Source organism: Neopsephotus bourkii, unplaced genomic scaffold, assembly GCF_033783945.1.
Source record: "Neopsephotus bourkii isolate Nb327-2 ecotype Australia unplaced genomic scaffold, CSIRO-AGI_Nbou_v1 NB_372, whole genome shotgun sequence".
NCBI classification, from domain to species: Eukaryota; Metazoa; Chordata; class Aves; order Psittaciformes; family Psittacidae; genus Neopsephotus; species Neopsephotus bourkii.
In genome coordinates, this window is record NW_026900878.1 from 991,064 (window position 1) to 1,009,183 (window position 18,120).

General features: G+C 39.1%; 2 protein-coding genes across 6 annotated transcripts in view; one reads left to right on the plus strand and one right to left on the minus strand.

Annotated features, from left to right (window-relative positions):
- ATG2B (autophagy related 2B) overlaps positions 1-13,995 on the minus strand; it is a 49,688-nt gene extending 35,693 nt beyond the window's left edge. For both annotated transcript variants that reach the window (XM_061348877.1, XM_061348876.1), the window contains exons 1-6: positions 13,349-13,995; positions 9,593-9,755; positions 7,581-7,733; positions 4,612-4,714; positions 3,103-3,265; positions 2,447-2,626 (exon numbers count right to left, since the gene is read on the minus strand). In XM_061348877.1, coding sequence (XP_061204861.1) covers positions 2,447-2,626; positions 3,103-3,265; positions 4,612-4,714; positions 7,581-7,733; positions 9,593-9,755; positions 13,349-13,510 — 924 coding nt within the window. In that variant the 5' untranslated portion in view covers positions 13,511-13,995. The remainder of the gene's footprint in view (positions 1-2,446; positions 2,627-3,102; positions 3,266-4,611; positions 4,715-7,580; positions 7,734-9,592; positions 9,756-13,348) is intronic.
- GSKIP (GSK3B interacting protein) lies at positions 13,306-17,976 on the plus strand. Of its 4 annotated transcripts, none has more exons than XM_061348892.1 (3): positions 13,306-13,447; positions 15,266-15,524; positions 16,130-17,976. In XM_061348892.1, the coding sequence occupies exons 2-3, from the start codon at positions 15,267-15,269 to the stop codon at positions 16,289-16,291; spliced, it is 420 nt and encodes a 139-aa protein (XP_061204876.1). In that variant the 5' UTR covers positions 13,306-13,447; position 15,266; the 3' UTR covers positions 16,292-17,976. The 4 variants fall into 4 exon arrangements, with proteins under 4 accessions (XP_061204876.1, XP_061204875.1, XP_061204874.1 ...); XM_061348891.1 differs by having other exon boundaries at positions 13,329-13,462; XM_061348890.1 differs by lacking the exon at positions 13,306-13,447 and adding an exon at positions 14,094-14,287.
- The last annotated feature ends 144 nt before the right edge of the window (positions 17,977-18,120 follow it).

Here is an 18,120-nt window from a genome sequence, read left to right on the forward strand (position 1 = left end):
GCCTGGCATTGCTCCGACCCATGTGTAGGACCTTGCACCTGTCATTTATTAGCTTAAAATAAATACACAATCACCTAATAGGAAAATTCAAGAATACCATTAATCTGCTAGTTGTTTTACTTTGAACTTTAGTAATTCTAGAAGTAACCAACAATATAAACTTAGTATTATGCATTAATTATAAAATACTGAAGTCAGCACCGCTAAAGTAGACCTTAAAAAACTGTGAACATTCTCTTCTGTACTCATATTCAGTATATGGTTGAATATATCAACATACTTTCTTCATAAAGAGTAGGAAGTTTATAGAAGTTAACTGGTTTGAGATGGCAGCCACTTATCTTTTGAGAACAGCTCAAGTTAAAATTATCTTAAGGACTCAAATCTAGAATCCTGTACTTCCAGACATTGGTCCATTTGTGTTTATTATTCACTGTATTGGGTGCAGGTGTAAAGGTGTTGGCAGCAGGCCATGGTGCAAATGCAGCCTCTGCACTAAGGCACCAGGGTCTGCCCTGTGCTAGGCAGAGCTGGCTCCAGCCAGCCCTGTAATGGACCCAACACAGGACACAGCTGAGCCCATCATCAAAGCTGGTGGTGCCTCTGTGAACACGTATTTAAGAAAGGGCAAAATGCTGCATGGGCAGTGAGCTAAAACCAGCAAGAGAAACAATCCCGCAATCACCAAGGTCAGGAAAGAAGTAGGGGGAGAAGGGTTCCAGGTGCCAAAGGAGATGTGCCCTGAAGGAACTTCTAGCTTGTGGAGACCCCACACAGGAGCAGGCTCCTGGAAGGTGCTGCAGTCCATGGAGGAAAAGCCTCACAGAAGCAGGTTCTCCTGTCAGGAACTGTGATTCATGGACACCTCATGCAGCAGCAGGTTTAACCCATGAAAAGGACGCACAGTTTGTGAAGGACCACAACACGAGGGACCCGCACCAGAGTACAGGAAAAGCACAAAGAGGAAGGAGCAGCAGAGAGGAACTGATATAAACTGGCTGCAATGCTTCAATTCTCCATCCTCCCTGTACTGCTCAAGCTGGTGAGGAAGTATAGAAGTTGGGAACATTGAAATGAAGCTGTGCCTGGGAAGAAAAACCAGTGAGCGGAAGGTAATTTAGTTTGTTTCTCATCATCCAACTTCATTCTAATTGGCAATAAATTCAATTTATTTTCCCTGAGTTGAGGCCGCTGTACCCATGACAGTAACTGCTAAATTATTATATTTATCTCAATCTCTGAGCTTTTCAGCACATTCTCTCCCACTGTCCTGTTGAGAAGTGTGAGTGAGAGCAGCTGGATGGGTATAAGGCAGCCAGCTGAGGTCAAGCCACCACAGTCATGGAGGGGAGGAGCGAAGGTATTCAACGGACTGAATTTATATGAAAATATACTTTTGCTCATAAAGACTGCAAGGGAATATTTACCTAAGTGGGGAAAATAAATGATCAAGTTCTGTATACTGTTTCCTACTATTTTTTCATCCTTTGCAAAGAGTTGGAAAAAAAATTAAATTACTGAAGTATGTCATGCTTGCCATGAGCTTATATTTTGTAGTTTACATGCTTGTAATGCCTACTCTAATAAATTTCTTCAACACAGTACCGTTTTCAGACTAAAAGTTTAACCTAGACTAAGCAATGTAGTTTACCTCTGCTCTTTCCAGTCTGAATGAATTCTATTCACTAAGACAAAAAAGAGGTCCTTCTTTAATTTTGTTACGTAACATTACATCCATTCACTAGTTCAGATGTTGCTGTTATTTAGTACAACAACAGTGTTTTGCCTGTACTCAAGCCCAACTTGCAGAGACCACCGCTCTGCATTCTATTATACTGAACATCTCCTATAGAACAAAAATTAGTCTCCATTTTGCACTTGATAGTTTCTTTTGGCTACTTAAAAAATACATATAATGACATTAAAATTGAAAAAAAAAATCTAATCTTTAGAAACATCTGGACATCAGTTAATTTAAAGGTGTTAACTGAATTAACCAGCCATACTTTTGAAATAGACAGCATTTTTCTATTTCACACCACATAAAATATGTTATTTCACTTTACAGAGGACTCAACTAAATAAACAAGAAAAGTTAAAGACTGACTAGAAATTGCTGGGCATAATAAACTTTTCTACTGTAATGAACAGTAGCAGAGCTTCATGAATACAAAACAACCTTCTAAAGAATTACTCCAATACATAAATTCAGTCTAACATAAAGGAATTCCACTTTACCAGATTTCAGTGTGCTCCTGACTTGTCTGGCCACTATAAAGATGTCTTATTAGACATATTTACTGGTTTCAAATGTAGAGAATCTACAACAAAAATAAGGGGATTCTTCCCCCTTGAGAATCTCACCATTGTCTGTATGCAGCAGGAAATAAAAAAAAGTTCCTATGTAACTATTAATTTAGTCAAAGACCAGGAAAGCATGACTAACCTTAGCTCCAGGAAGTACTTCATTTTGCTTTAATGTTAGACTCAGCTCCATTCTACCAATCAGCTTACTGATCTGGACAGGATCAGAAGGAGTAACTTCTGGCAAGTTTCGTGTTAATTGTGGATGTGGCTCATAAATGATTTTTGGATTCCAGCTAGGTGAAAGCTTTGGTTCAGTTGCCTTAAAACATTGCAGAGAAAGGAATAAGAATGTATTCCATTTCTTAAAAAAGAACAAACAAACAAAACCAACAAGCATTTCAAATAATCTTAAAACAAATGATCATTTTACACATATATAAATTTCATAATGACATTAGAAACATGTATACATCACTGTGAATGAAACAAGTAATGTGAAAGGTGAAATAGGCCTTTGCAAAAATTGGAGCAAGTTCCCACAGAAGGGACTTCTACACATTCAAGCTGCAACCAGATTCCAGTGCAACACATGATAAAATTTACTCAGTTCTAAAGTCTCCATTTCCTTTTCCCTCAAAATCAAACAGGAAGCAATTATGAAATTTATCGAACTCAGATTCAAGAAGTTGAATTTCTTTATCCTTCAGAATAAATATATACCTTTTATATATATAAAAAATATATAAAGTATATCCTTTATTAATTTACATTCTTATATAATGTATTTAATTTTACCAGCTGGGTGGCTGAACACACTGGGGAGGACTTTGCTGATGCAGGAAATTCATCCCAGAAGAAAGAGACGCCTGAGAGCTGCAGTAACTTATGAGCAAAAGCTGTGGGCTGATGCACATTAATTCCAGAGCACTCATCCGCAGTTTCATCACAGTACGTAGTTCTAGAGAATAAAAGAAAAGAAATAAAGATGGTAGGTGCATGTAAATTGTTACATTTATCATGCCATTTAGCCTCCAAGTTTGTACATGCTCTCTCTCTCTCTTCGGACTATCTACAAGGCCAGTAACTGTCCTGAAAGGAGAAACCACCACTCTGTTGGAATGGGTGGAAATCTTACCTTTTCTACAGGGCACCACAGAACAATTGTGACATGCTTCCGGTGTGAACATAACCTAGCACTTACGTCTAATCTGACCACAAAGTGAAGGAGTCTACCCAACACATCTATACACACATTTCCATTCTGACACACACAATTCTCACTTCAAAAATCTGTGGGGTTTTTTTTTTAATCTGCCATCTAAAATTTTTCCGTATAAAAGTACAAAAGAAGGGCTTGAAAGTTATATTGTCAAAATAAAAAGTGTAAATTGAGAGAGTAGGTGCCAGTCCTGTAAAATTTCAGTGAAATTAAATTTCTTACACTGCGATACTGAAATACAGAATAAACAGTAAACTACTAAAAAGATGCAAGTCTCCACAGAATAAAATTTACAGTAGAAAAATACACTTGCCTTTCTACAAAAAATAGTATCAAACATCAAACAACATGCTATTTAGCAGTTTCCTTCAATCCAGTTTTTAAAGAACAGAAAAGGAATTTTGTTCTGGCACTGGACTTCCATAAGAAAAATAATTACAGTTTTACTAACATCTCTCCAGAAAATAACAACCTTAAGTCTATAAATGTTTAAACACAAATATATTTAACTTGCATTTCTCAGTAAGAATCAATTTAATTTAGTAATGATTTTAATGCTTTGCAAGAAAGTATGATTACACTATCCCACAGCTCGAAAAAACCTACTTTAAGAATGCATTCAGTATTCAATTCGAAGTAAGTACAGAATACATGTGGGCTCTTCTCAAAGCTCACAGAGGACCTAAAATCTTCCAGGTTTTTTATTTTTTCAGGACTACCTTTGTCTCTGAAAAAATTTAGTGTCTTGCTCAAAAGGGTCAGTTCCTTTTGTGTATCAAAGAGATTGCCCAATCTGCCAAAAACATCCACTGGCGGTTGAACATCTGAGAAATTGTATTAATTTTGAAAGTAGTTATTATCTTTGGAAAATCCAGAACTCTGGTAATTCGATGGTTAAATACCTTTAGCTTACACATGTTAAGTGGAAGCTGAATGGAGAAAATGCTCACTGGCATTATAAAAAGAGGTAAGAGCTAGTGTCTAAGGACTAAGAATGTGTGTGCATGGGTAAAATATATTGCACAAGAAATAGTGAAAAGTGCCTTATGAAAAAAAAAAAGATACAAATTAGAAAAAATGTTTACCTTTCGATTCTGATTTCAAGTGCAGCTCCACTTTTAGAGTTTTCCGGCACATGTTCTATTCGCAGAACAGTATCTAAAAAGGTAACTTTCACTCTTCTTAGAACTTTAGTAACAAAACAAAAAGAAATCATGCAAGCATTTAAGTTACTCAACAACAACTTCTATGACCAAATTTAAAACTGTCTTCCATTTTGTTTAATTTTTCAGTATTTATTTCAGTGTGAAGAGAATTTAGTAATGGAACAAGACATCAAATGACAATGTAAACGCCTACTAAACGTCCAATATGTACACCCATACCTTGCAACAGACCTTTAAGGCATGGATATTTGAGCAAGTCACAACACAAGCCAAGTTTTTTTTATGGCTCAGTGTGGGCAATCCTCAAAAAAAGTTCCTGCTTCACTGGGCATTACATCTGAACTCCTAAACATTGCTTATAGCACCATGCTACTCTGGCTGAATAGTTCTATTTCTATATCTGGTTTAAAACACTTCTCTTAGCTCAGACATTTCAGCACCAGGTTTTCTACTGCAAAATGCAGTCATAACACCAGGAGTTCTCCATGGATGGATAAGGAGCTGCCGAGAAAACTCAGAAGGAAAAATGAGGTTAGAGAAGGTGGAAGCAAGGACAGGTGGCCTGGGTGGAATACAGGAAGTCCAGGAAGCTAGAGATCAGGTCAGGAAAGATAATGGCGCAGTCAGAAACAAGGCCAGCCAGGGATGTCGAAGAACAAGAAGGGCTTCTATAGGTATGTTGAAAACGAAACTAGGGATAATGTGGGTCCTCTCCAGCAGGAAATGGGAAAACTGGCTATACTGGATTTGGAGAAAGCTGAGGTTCTCAATTACTTCTTTGCCTCAATCTCCACCAGCAAGTGCTCTGATCACACCATTCAAGTCTTGGAAGAAAATGCAGGGACTGTCAGAATGAAGACCTCAGGCCCACTGTAGGAGAGGACTAGATTCAAGATCATCTTAGGAACCTGAATATGCACAAGTCCATATGACCTAATGAAATCCATCCGTGGGTCCTGAAGGAGCTGGCAAATGAAGTTGCTAAGCCACTGCCCATCGTATTTGAAAAATTATGGCTGTCAAGTGAACTTCCCAACAACTGAAAAAAAAGGGAAACATAATCCCCATTTCAAGAAGGGAAAAATGGAAGACCCAGGGAACTACAGACCAGTCAGTCTCACCTCTGTGCCTGGCAAAATCTTGGAGCAGGTTCTCCTGGAAACCATGCCAGGGCACATGAAAAACAACAAGGTGCTTGGTGACAGCCAACGTGGCTTCACTAAGGGCAAATCAATGCCTGGTCAATTTAGTGACCTTCTATGATGGGGCTCCAGAACTGACAGATAAGGGCAAAGCCGCTGATATCATCTACCTGGACTTTGCTGCAAAGTGTTCTACACAGTCCCACATGACATCCTCGTCTCTAAACTGTATTAACATAAATTCAATAGACGGACTACCGAATGGATAAGGAATTGGCTGGATGGCTGCACACAAAGAGCTACAATCAATGGCTCAGTGTCCAAGTGAAGATCGGTAATGAGTGGTGTCCCTCTGGGGTTGGGCTGGGACCGATACTGTTTAACATCTTTGCTGGCAACCTGGACAGTGGGATTGAGCGCACCCTCAGAAATTCTGCCAACACCACCAAGCTGCGTGGTTCAGTTGATATGCTTTAGGGAAGGAATGCCATCCAGAAGGTCCCTGACATGCTTGCGAGGTGGGCCAATGCCAAACTTATTAAGTTTAACCAAGCCAAGTGCGAGGTCCTACACCTGGGTGAGGCCAATCTCAGGCACAGCTACAGGCTGGGCAGAGAAGAGATTCAGAGCAGCCCTGCAGAGAAGGACTTGGGGGTGCTGGTCAATGAGAAAATGAACATGAGCCGGCAGTGTGCGCTTGCAGCCCAGAAAGCCAACTGTATCCTGGGCTGCACCAAAAGGAATGTGACCAGCAGGTCAAAGGAGGTGATCCTGCCCCTCTGCTCTCGGGAGACCTCACCTGGAGTATTGTGTGCAGATCTGGTGTCCTCAAAGTAAGAAGGACATGGAGCTGTTGGAGCAAGTCCAGAGGAGGGCCACAAGGATAATAAGGGCGCTCAAGCACCTCCCGAATAAAGACAGGCTGAGAAAGTTGGGGCTGTTCAGCCTGGAGAAGGCTGAATGGAGACCTCATAGCAGCCTTCCAGTATCTAGAGAGGGCCTATAAGGGTGCCAGAAGACATCAGGGCTGCAGCAATAGGACAAGGGATAATGGGTTTAAACTTAAAACAGCAAAAGTTTAGATACAATATAAGGAAGAAGCTCTTTACTGTGTGGGTGGTGAGGCACTAGAACAGGCTGCCCAAAGAAGTGGTGAATGCTCCATCCCTGGCAGTGTTCAAGGCCAGGATGGACAGAGTCTTGGTTGACATGGTCTAGGGTGAGACATCCCTCTGCCCATGGCAGGTGGGTTGGAACTAGATGATCAGCATGTTGTGATTATTGGGATACATATGTCATAACAGGTCAGCTTTGTGTAAAAATAAGTGAAAACCCATTCTTTGTTTCCCCCTCAACAGCATTACTCACAATCAAAATTTGTGTAATGAACTAATTGGCACCTCCAAAACTAATGGGACCTCTCCACTTCAGCACAGATTTAACTAGATTTGTTCTAGCTAGATTTGCTCTAGCTTGTTCTAGGTGTAAACAACTTCTGGATCTGAAGTAGGATTCATTCTGCCCACTGATGGAATTATACACATATTTTAGTAAATAAGTGGACATTTCTCCCCCACTTCAAAAGCACAATCAATTGTCCTGCGTTCCTGTTTATATTTACAAGTAATGCTAACAAGTGAAAATTCGTGAGACAAGTTATGGCAAATGAGATGCCATTTTGTAAAACAGAGACACAACAAATTCATTTAATCTCAAATGTTCATTCAGATCTCAATTATTTCGTACCTGTTTCAATAGTTTCTGCAAATTTCTCAAGTCCTTCAAAAGGCTGGGACCCTTCTCCTTGTTCATCTGTCAATTTTTGGCTAAGACATTCTTTTGCAAGCTGCATACTACTGGTCATAAAACTTGACCAATACATAGGCTCAGACCCAGATGCTGCAGAGTAAAAGAAATCTTAAAAAATCTGCACAATTTTGAAACAGTAAGCAAGAAGAAAAAAAAACCCCAACAAAAAAAACAACAAACAACAAAACAACCAAAAACATTTGGCATATCCAAAAAAGAATTTCAGCGGTTTAGTAAGAAACTTTAAAATAAATTTACTTACAATTTCTCTTTATACACTGTACTACTATAAAATTACTTTAATATATTTAATTTTATTTCTTAGCTTCTCATATTTGAAAACTCAATATAAACAAGATAAACCAAGGACTTAGTGTAACCAATCTTTTGCACTGGTTTAAGTGAATACCTTCTGAAGTACTTTTATTATATTGGCATGATTTTACAGGCATAATTGACAAAAAGAAATCAAAGAATTTACACCACCACCACTACCCCCCCAAAGAATTCTTTTAAAGTTTCTTATTCCAGTTGAAACATACCCTAGGTGGAAAAGACTACACAAGGTTCAAGTTATTATCTTAGCATACTAAAACGCTTTTTAAATATCTAACACAGACCTGACATAAGTAGATCACAACAAAATGTGAGAGCGCATCACATAATAAGCTGCAAGTGTTTTAGCAGTCAGATTAACTAAACTGACAGTGCATTCCTACCAGTTAACGCCAAGCCCATTGTGAGCAAATACTGTATAATACTGGATTAGAAAAGTTAACTGATTCAACTGCAACATTCTAGTATAGGCAAATAAACATAAAACTAGCACATATACTAATATGTTAAACAGGCAAAACATTCCAGTTTAGCATCCAGGTCTGGAAACATCCATGTGGCTATAGAAGTGTGATAAACTCAGCACTGTAGGTTTTGCTTACTGTATTACAAAGCCTTGCACATCAAAGAGGACTAAATGGGTGTAAGTAAAGCTTCTTCCTAATACTAACATTCTTTCAGAGCAATAATCTTACATCAAAGAGTAAGATAGCTCAAAATATAATTCCAGTTAAACAAACAAGAATGAAATGCAGAATAAATATAAGCAAGTTATTTAAGGTAACTTGCAAAAGATGGAAATTAGAGTTTATGCATTTTTTTCCTCTTCTTTATGATCCATTTAAGAAGTGTTTTCTTCCATCTTCTCTATACTAAAGGAAAACAAAATCCTTCAGACATTCAATAAAAATTTTCTACACACTATAATTGTACTAAATGTTCTACACACGTTGTAACAACACATCTTAACAGAATTTATGGAGGCTTGATAGTCGATGAATTTATCACCAGGCCAATCTAAACTAGATCAGTTAGACTCATACTGATGCAGACAAGCTAGAAGAGTTCAGCCAATCCTCTAAGCATTATAATCAAAGACAGTATTTAGAGTACTTAAAAGTCATTATTTCAGACTGTGATAGACAAATAGTATTAGTTGTTCCCCAAATATAGATGATGCATCTTTTACCCTAAAGTTGCCAAAGAAAGACAGAATCTCACTGTTACCCCCCTCCATCCTCTTTCACTACTGTGCTATGTTACTGCCATCAAACAGCCAGCTATTGATGTTGACCAACAGCAACTGGCATACAATTCCCAAAAATCCTAGCTAACAAAAACTGCCACACAGTATTATTTTTATTTCAGTATGTTTGAACAGTTTGGGAGAAGAGATACAACAGTAAGAACATTATAAACATTTGAGAAACACTTGACAAGCAACTGCCTGACAACACCTGAAAGTCTTTTTTTAATATATTCTCTATCATTAATTTGTGTAAATTAAATGGCATTTTAAATAAGGCTAAGAACTGACTAAAGCAAGTGTAGCATTTTGCCTCTGAAAAAAAATGTAAAGAATCTCCTTTTTGAAAATTAAAAAATAAGCCTACCAAGCCTTGGTCTTGGCCTGAAGACCATCTCTAATCCTTTTACTTCTAATGCACAGTTATCCTGTAGCAATGACCCCCATGGAACAGATAAAGAAATTGATTGGATAAATCCATCTGTGACTTCCAGAGGTGCATCTGCAGACTCCAGGATCTCATTAAGACACTAGAATAAGATGATAATAATAATAATAATAATATACACATCCATAGCTTTGCATGCAACAAGTAAAATATATTGAGGCTACAAAAACAAATGGTAGTCAGAAAGACAATAAATTAGCCATTTTCAAGTATTTTGATTCCATCATCATTTATTTTGCATTTATGACTTGACTTTCAGCATAATACAGATTTCTCTGTGGTAGCTCTCTGTATAAGATGTATTTTTGTCCCATACAAAAAAATAAACTTACAAAAAAAACCACACCAAAAAAACCAACCCTGCTATCTTACTGTTACAAATACTATGGTACTGACATAGTTAATCTATTGTTCCTCTAGCAATACTTGAGGAAAGCTGAATAGACTGACAGCAAAAACATAAAAAGCATCTGATTTCTGTGGCAAGAATAACTTGCTAGAATGTAATTTCAATATAATATTCATGGTACATTTTTTCCTGGCACTGGAACAGAACCATTTATTCACATCTTGCTGTATAACATACTTTCCATTTCTAAACCATAGTTTAATGTGTTCAATGTTGAGCACTAATTTAAAAATCAAAGCTCAGTGAACAGACCAATATTCTACGCAGACTGTTCGGTTCATCCAGTCCTTAACAGTGACATTAGAAATAAAATTACAAGCAAATTGCCCTCAGTGTAATACAGATTAAGTGAAATTTATTACAGAAGTTTTCTCACTATCCTCAGAAAAGACACACATTACATAGATTTCATAACATCCACAGAGAGGAAACATATTCTTCACATTTATGTTGGGGGAAAAAAAAAAAGCAAACCCCTGAAACCTGTTTGTGCCCCAATTCAAAAATGTAGTTAGAACTGAAATTACTGAACAACAACTACCTAGGCTGCTTTCAGATAAAACAACCTAAATTACATACTAAATTTGTTCAGTGGAAGCTTCTAATACAACCGTCCTGTGTTGGACAGGGCCACAGATTTTACCTAAGAAAATGCATATATTTGACATTGCAAGTTGGGGGGGGGGAGGGGGGGGCGGGAAGAAAAAGTCATCCATTTTAATTATATTGAAAATGTTGTTCTAATTATATAGAATAGTTTACAAATAAAAATTGCCAAAAAATGTTTTCAGAAAACATTTTTCATTCCTATGTCTCCAGGTGCAACTTTCTCATTATGTTAACTTGTTGCTCTGCTTATGCTCTTAATAACTTCACTGTTAGAATTTTGTTTGCTTCCATGTTCAGTTTTTCTAGTTTCTGTTCCAAAGTCCACTCAAGCAGCAGAAAAAGACACCAACTTTAAAGAAACAGAACCAAAAGCAGTTCTGCTAGGAAACAGAAGGATCAATAATTGAGATTCAGTTTCATTAAACCTAGTTTTGAGCTAAATATAGGAATTAAAGGTGCAGTAACAGCATAAGGCAAAAAAAAAATATTTCGCATGAAACCTGCATCTGAAAATATCAGACATTCATTTAAATTACTTGAACCTTTACAAAATAATTTTTAAAGGTTCCTACAGCAAGAAATAAGCCAGTTACCCTATTTTGAATAAATCTGATATGTCTTTTTGCTACTAACATATGTGGCAATAAAAATGAATGTATTTTAATCCACTGATTTTTAATAGAAATTTACTATCTAAAAGCAAAAATCAAGTATTCTTTTAGCTAAATTACTTTATAAACAAGCCAGTTGTTCCTTGAAAGCAGCAATTAGAGCATTCCAAATGAAATTTTAAAACTGAACACAATACTCATGTCAGGACTTGTTCCCACACTACTGACTGAAAGTCTCCAGGTGGAAATCAGGACAATGCTAGTAACAAAAGCACTATTCAATGTGTATTAAAATTCAGCCACAAACGACATGGGTTACATTTTGATTTTTCTAGACAGCCCAGGTCCCAAGAAGCAAAGAGGTTGCAGTAATAATCCCAGGTATTCCTACATATCTCTAGAATCTATAAACACATACAACATTGGCTAAAATACCTGCAATGTTAAGATGAACATTAGTATTGACAAAAATATACAATAAAATGTGTACAAATACAGTCATCCTAGTGATTCATAGAGAACAAGCTCACAGTGACTAGTGGGGTGGGTGAGGGGAGGGTGAAAGAGCTGTAGCACTTCCCTGACATCTGTTTTTGCAATCTGTCATACATGAGAAAGTCACATGCAGAGAACCTCAAACATGTCATTGTTTACAAGCGAAAAATTATGATCTACGAATGGGGAAGATAACCTGAACATTACTGCATACACATTTAATCACCATCACTGTTTAATCGCATAATTAACTGTTCATTTAGTACTGGTCCATAACTGGTACTGTTCCAAAGTATTCACATTTTAAACGCTGTCACTTCGGCTATGAAGAGTGGGGCGATACCCACTAGAGGGCACAATAATGCAATTAAAGCAAGACAGCCTTACTGCCTGCCTCGGAAAACAAGTTACACACACAGCCAGCAAAGAAACGAGGAAAACAAACAAGCAAACAACGAAAAAAACACCACACTAAACTACTAGCAATATTGAGCATTTCTGCCTGTCTCCTGCCACTTTCACACATATTTTTGCATCATCAACTGGAAAAGCATTATTTGAAAATATCACATTCTCCCGAGTATGTTAAAAATGTACCAGCATGGCCTAATACCAGAACATAGTATAGTAAAAACGTGTTTTGAAAGTACTCTCTAAAGCAGTAAGCCTGTGTACCCAGTTCATCATCTGTGCTACCCTCGAAGTCAATGACTGACTCACAGCACCGCTTAGGGCTCCTCATGATAGTCACTTGACTGGCAGGTAGAATTCAGTAACATCGGTAATTAACCCAAGAAATTCCATGAAATATTACAAACAGGGTCACTGACCTTTGGATTACTATAGTAGGCTGAAAGTATGCAGAAGTGTGTGTGCACAGACGCACACACATACATAGATATAAAAACATACACATCAGGACTGAAAAAAAGTTTCAGCTGGTTCAAAGCATGACAGCCCATCTGCTAATCAAACTCCAGCTAAAAACAGTTTTCCATTTGTCAGCAAGTATTTTCACCATTGAAAGACTAGGTACAATTTTTAAGATATCTACGTGGACTAAGCTCAGTATAACACTGCCAATAAGAATCAAGATCCCTCCAAGATGAAGACAAAGCAGAGACAGAACAAGATTACTTCATGTTATCATCATCGTATGTAGTCAGTAATCATACTCCTCAATAACTACAGCAGCAGTTTCTGGTAGTCTGTGCTACAGTAGCTCCTTCTCCCCAGAGTATCAGCAGCTACTGCTATTATTATTTTTTTTAGTTTTAGTTTTTGTTTCCTTGCTTATACTTTAAAATAACAAAAAGTGTGACTTGAAAAACATGTCCGCAGTAAATGCCTAGATTTCTCCCCCTCCCCCTTTCTTTAAAAAAGCTAGGATAACAGAGAACAATTATGGACGAAATGCTAATTATGGTTCTAACTTTTTACATAAAGGAGGCTGGGTACTGAAAATAAAGTGGGTGGTAGCGGGGGGCAGGGAATCAGCTGGTCCCTCAGACGCAGGAGGAACCGAGGGGGTGAGGCGACAGCATTTCTTACCCACTTATCCAAAGGGACCTGCGTCAAGGAGCCGGTGCCTTGATAGAGATCCAGACTAAGCTGCTCTAGGCTGAGCTTTTCCTGCAAGAAGTGGCCCAGGTACCTCTGCAGCAGGTACCTGCAGGCCCTCTTCTTGATGGACTCCGAGAAAGGCCACGGCATGGCGGCTGAGCTCTGGGGGCCGTGGGGCCAGGCAGCGGGCCGGGGCTGGGGCTGAGGCTGACCCCTCCGGAGGGCGGACAGAAACAGGTGAGCAGGAGCCACCAGGCCCAGCCTCGCCCCTCCAGCGCGAGTCACCCCAGGAGCTTCCTGCTGCCAGGCGGCGCCCGCGGCCCCCCCCGCCGACCCTCACACCACCGGCGGGGCGGCACTGCCTCCCCTCAGGGCGAAGAGGCGCTGACAGGTAGCTCCATCCTCACTCGGACACCGTCGCCGCCATCTTCCCGGCAGCCCGAGAATGCGGAGGGGGCCGCCGCGGCCACGCTCTACGCAACGAGACGCTGCGCTGTCGGGAAAGGGGCTAGTGAAAGGGCAGACCCACCCCCAGACCGCGTCAGCTCTACACCGCCGGCGAGGACGGCCGAGCTGAGCCGCGCTAGGCTGTTTGTCTCCTTCCTCTCCGTGTACCCCCCCACTCCCACCGAACCCCGTCACCGACACCGTGACGTCCGCACGGAAATGGCGTTGCCGAGAGGAGGAGGCGGGGGAGGAAGTGAGCGCAGGCGGTGGGGAGGGGTCGGTGTTGCATCGGAGTGGTCTCCGCTGCGGGGTGTCGCCGGGAGCGCTCTGTTGACCGGTGGTAGCTGGGGCTGCCTCTCTGGTGAGCGGCCGTGAGGAAAGCGGCGGGGCGGGCTGCTCTCCGCCGGCAGCGCAGCTCAGGGCGGAGCGGAGCCTTTTGGCGTCGGGCGGCAGTGCCTCGATTGCCTGCCGCCAGGGCTGGTAGGTGTGCTCCCGGGACGCGGCGCTCTTGGCCGCGCTCCTCGGGGCAGTGGTGCAGGTGTGATCTATGGCTGTTCTGCTGTCAGTGAATCGGAGTGATTCGGTGCTAATGAGAAACTCCGGAGATCTGTGGCTGGCTCCCCTGTTGCCTTCAGTGTTCGGAATATGTGTGTAGATCCAAGGTGGTATTTGTTAGGGAATGATAAATCTCATGCAGGGAACGTCTTGGGTGTTGCAGATCAGTTCTAGCCGGCTCACTTTCTATCCTGGAAGCAGCTACCAGAGCACTCGGGGCCGCGTCCCAAGGGGCTTTCCCCAGTGCTGGGGCAGGCTTCCCTGCGGGGTAGGTTGGCCACACTGGTACCTGAGAAGCCTAATGCTGGGTTCGCTGTGGTCACCCCCAAAGAGTCTGTCCCTTCTTAGTAACAACAGCCCCTTACAAAGGCGAAATGTATTGATAGTTGTGCATAAAAGCTGAATAGAATTGTGACTGTAAGCAGAAAGCTGGTGTTTACAAGTCTGTACTCTCTGAGAACCCATTTAGTTCACAGAATTAGTTCTAAGTTTTTCTAAAATTCACCAATAGGTTTTTATTTTCTACAGCTGGTGATTTTAGTTTTTCTAGGCTAATGTCATCCTGCTGCATTCTGGATCAGCAAAATGCAGAATTAATTACTGCTGAATCATAACAGTCTTATACAACAGAATGTGAGTTAGTTGCATAAGAAGCAACTTCAGCAATACTGATACTGCTTCTACATGCTAATGTAACTTTCTTTAGCACTTGTTCTCAGCTTGTTCATCTTGGGTTTGAGTTCTCTGGACTGTCATGAGTTCTAGAAGTCACCGTGTCTCATATTTTATTTTTTTGGACAGTGTTAAATATATCTGTTTAAGATATGTCTCTTTGTTTTACAGTGTTAATATATATTGAGTATATTGGTACAATAAATCTAAAATAAATGTTTCCATATGCAGAATGGAGACCAATTGCAGTCCTATGGAGTTGCCCAATAACACAGAGTTTGAAGAGGATTCTGATTATAGAGACTTTGAAGGAACAGATGTGAAAGATATGAGACTAGAAGCTGAAGCTGTTGTGAATGACGTTCTGTTTGCTGTCAGCAACATGTTTGTCTCAAAAACCCTTCCTTGTGCTGAGGATGTGGCATATATCAATGTGGAAACCAGGGAAAGGAACAGATACTGCCTGGAGCTCACCGAAGCAGGACTCAGGGTAAACTAATTTGTTTAAAATATCTTAAGCTTCTCTGTTTTGAACAATGATTGTGTTCAAAAGATGCCTAGAAAAATACATCAGCATACGTATTCCTCTTGTACTTTTGTTACAGCCTATTCTACGTGTTTTCTTCTAGCAAATAGAACTTTAATTAGTTAACTTACCACAAAGCAAGAGGGAAACTCATGAAAACTCAGGCATTTATTTGGGACACAAAAATTTAATTTGTTACAGGCGCATGTCAGTCTTTGGGTTTCTCGGGTACCCAGTTAAGTTGGTAATACAGCATGTATACGACTCTTTTTGTATCATTTGTATTTTTTATGCCATCATGTAGATGAACAACTTCTCTTCAAAGGTCATAACGATAAATGTTAATAATATTCTGAGTTTTGGACAAAAGATATCTGAAACTGTCTAAATACTGTGTTGCCACTATGCCACATCGTAGAAGGCTCAGATTGCGATCTGAATCCAGTATTATTCTTTTTTTTTACGTTACTGTACTACCCTGACTAGCAAAATTAAATGTTGTGGTACCTATTTCCCATGGCAAGGGAATCCTAACCACAGAAATTTAACCAATTATTTCTTTGTCGCAGGTGGTAGCTTATGATTTTGATCAGGCTGATGACAGATTGCAAACTCCATACCATGAAACTGTCTACTCCTTATTGGACTCTCTCAGCCCTGCATATCGAGAGGTGTTTGGGAATGCATTACTACAAAGACTAGAAGCTTTGAAGAAAGACAGTCAGTTGTGATTTACCCACATGCAAGGAAGTTTTCATCTAGAAAGAATTGTTAATACGAGGCTCCAAGATCTTTCTTACAAACATAATCACAAGCATCTTAAGCTTCATTTTTTGCATTAATATCCAATTATGCTAGTACTACTCTATAACGTTTTGCTACAATGGTTTTGCATATATCACAATGCTATTAAAAGCCACTTTGATAAATAACAAGCATTTCTTAATTCTACTTTTTTGTTGTATGTGAGCAAGTTGCTTCTTACAACCTTCAAAAAATTTGGTCTCTTCAGAGTTATTATCCAAACTTAAAAAAAAAAAAAAAGAGACTGAATGTTAAATATACAAGTATTAATTTTTGTGTTTGTGCTTACTGATAGTTTTTCATATCTGCCCTTTAAAATAGAAGCTAACTACTTGCTCTACCCAAATAATGAAAAATAATTGGGAAAACTACTGTTCTGCAAAGAACAGAATTTCAGCTTAATTTGCTGCACATTTGTTAACAATAAAGATGATTCTTCAACAAACACTGCCTATATAGTGACAGTATCTGAGTTAAAAGCAAGCTTCAGTTTTATTTGATCAATCCTCATCTATAGCAACCAGCAATCTCCAAATAATAAATGAGATGTACTGCTAATATATGAATGTATTGTCTGAATTGCAAGAGTTAAGCACAGAGTTTGGATGTAATGGTCTACATTTCCTAAATATGATGTTATATATGCTATATATATGTATGTTATATTGTAACTGTATGGGAGGCTTGAAAGACATTTTAGCCTGTTTACTACTCTGAATGTGTGTTTACATGATGTACAGGATATACCGAAGAGTATTTTTGCTTCAGCCTTTACTTTCTATAATACAGTACTTTGGTACTCCTGTTTTTCACATTTTATCTTTCAATTGTACAGCTTCCTCTCCTAATGAATGCAAAGTAAGCACTGTAATTTTAATTGCATTGTATTGGTTTCAAACCAAAGGCAGTATGAAATTTACTAAGACTAATACAAACTGGAAGAGATAACTTGTATTTTCTACTTGAAAACTGGTACAAATCTCTTTATGAATCTATTGTTCTGCTGTAACTTTTCAAGTATGTACTGAATGATACACTTTTTAAAATTACAGTTGGTTAGAAATGCCAGTACTGTTGAACTAACATTCTGTGATTATCATACTTTTTGTATTCTTGTATTATTCAGTATTTGTGCATATTTATTTAAATAATCCAGCCATGCTTTTGTGACAAGTAGATGCAGTAGCTTTTTTGGGGCCACACTTAGGGATACATCAGTTTTCATGAAGTCACAGATTCCAGTGACTTCAGTAGAGCTATATTGTCTTCTACCTGCTAAGGGTTATTCCTGTTAATTGGAGAAACTTTGTAGCGTTTTTGTAGTAGCTTTGGGGTAGTGATGTACAGCTGTGACTGAAAAGACAACTGTAGTTAGTGCTTCTGTTTTCCAGAGCTTGTTATTTTAGTTTGAAACTCGTGATATCAATCCTCTGCCCTAGGGTATACTTCCATGCTCTAAAAATTTTTCATAGGCTCTCTTTTGCACACAGGTCTGTGGTATGCGTTAGTCCTCTGTGAGGAGAATGTACTTTACCAAATTTATATTTGAATATTTTTCCGTGCAGCTGATTTACTCAATGAATTTCAGTAACTAAAGCATTAAATAAGTAAACTGGTGTGTTGTAGTTTTCTTGGGGGGAGCCACTGAAAAGGGGGATAAAGAACAACAAAGTCATCATGCCCATTACAAAAAAAAAAAAACCCAAAAAAAAAACCCAAACAAATATTTAACAAGTATTTGAAAACCTTTGTGTCT

Bases quoted from the DNA above. Each gene is read 5' to 3' on its own strand.
- GSKIP (XM_061348892.1), top strand. From the start codon at position 15,267: ATGGAGACCAATTGCAGTCCTATGGAGTTGCCCAATAACACAGAGTTT. The intron at 15,525-16,129 runs GTAAACTAATTT...TCTTTGTCGCAG, and splicing joins TCACCGAAGCAGGACTCAGG to GTGGTAGCTTATGATTTTGA.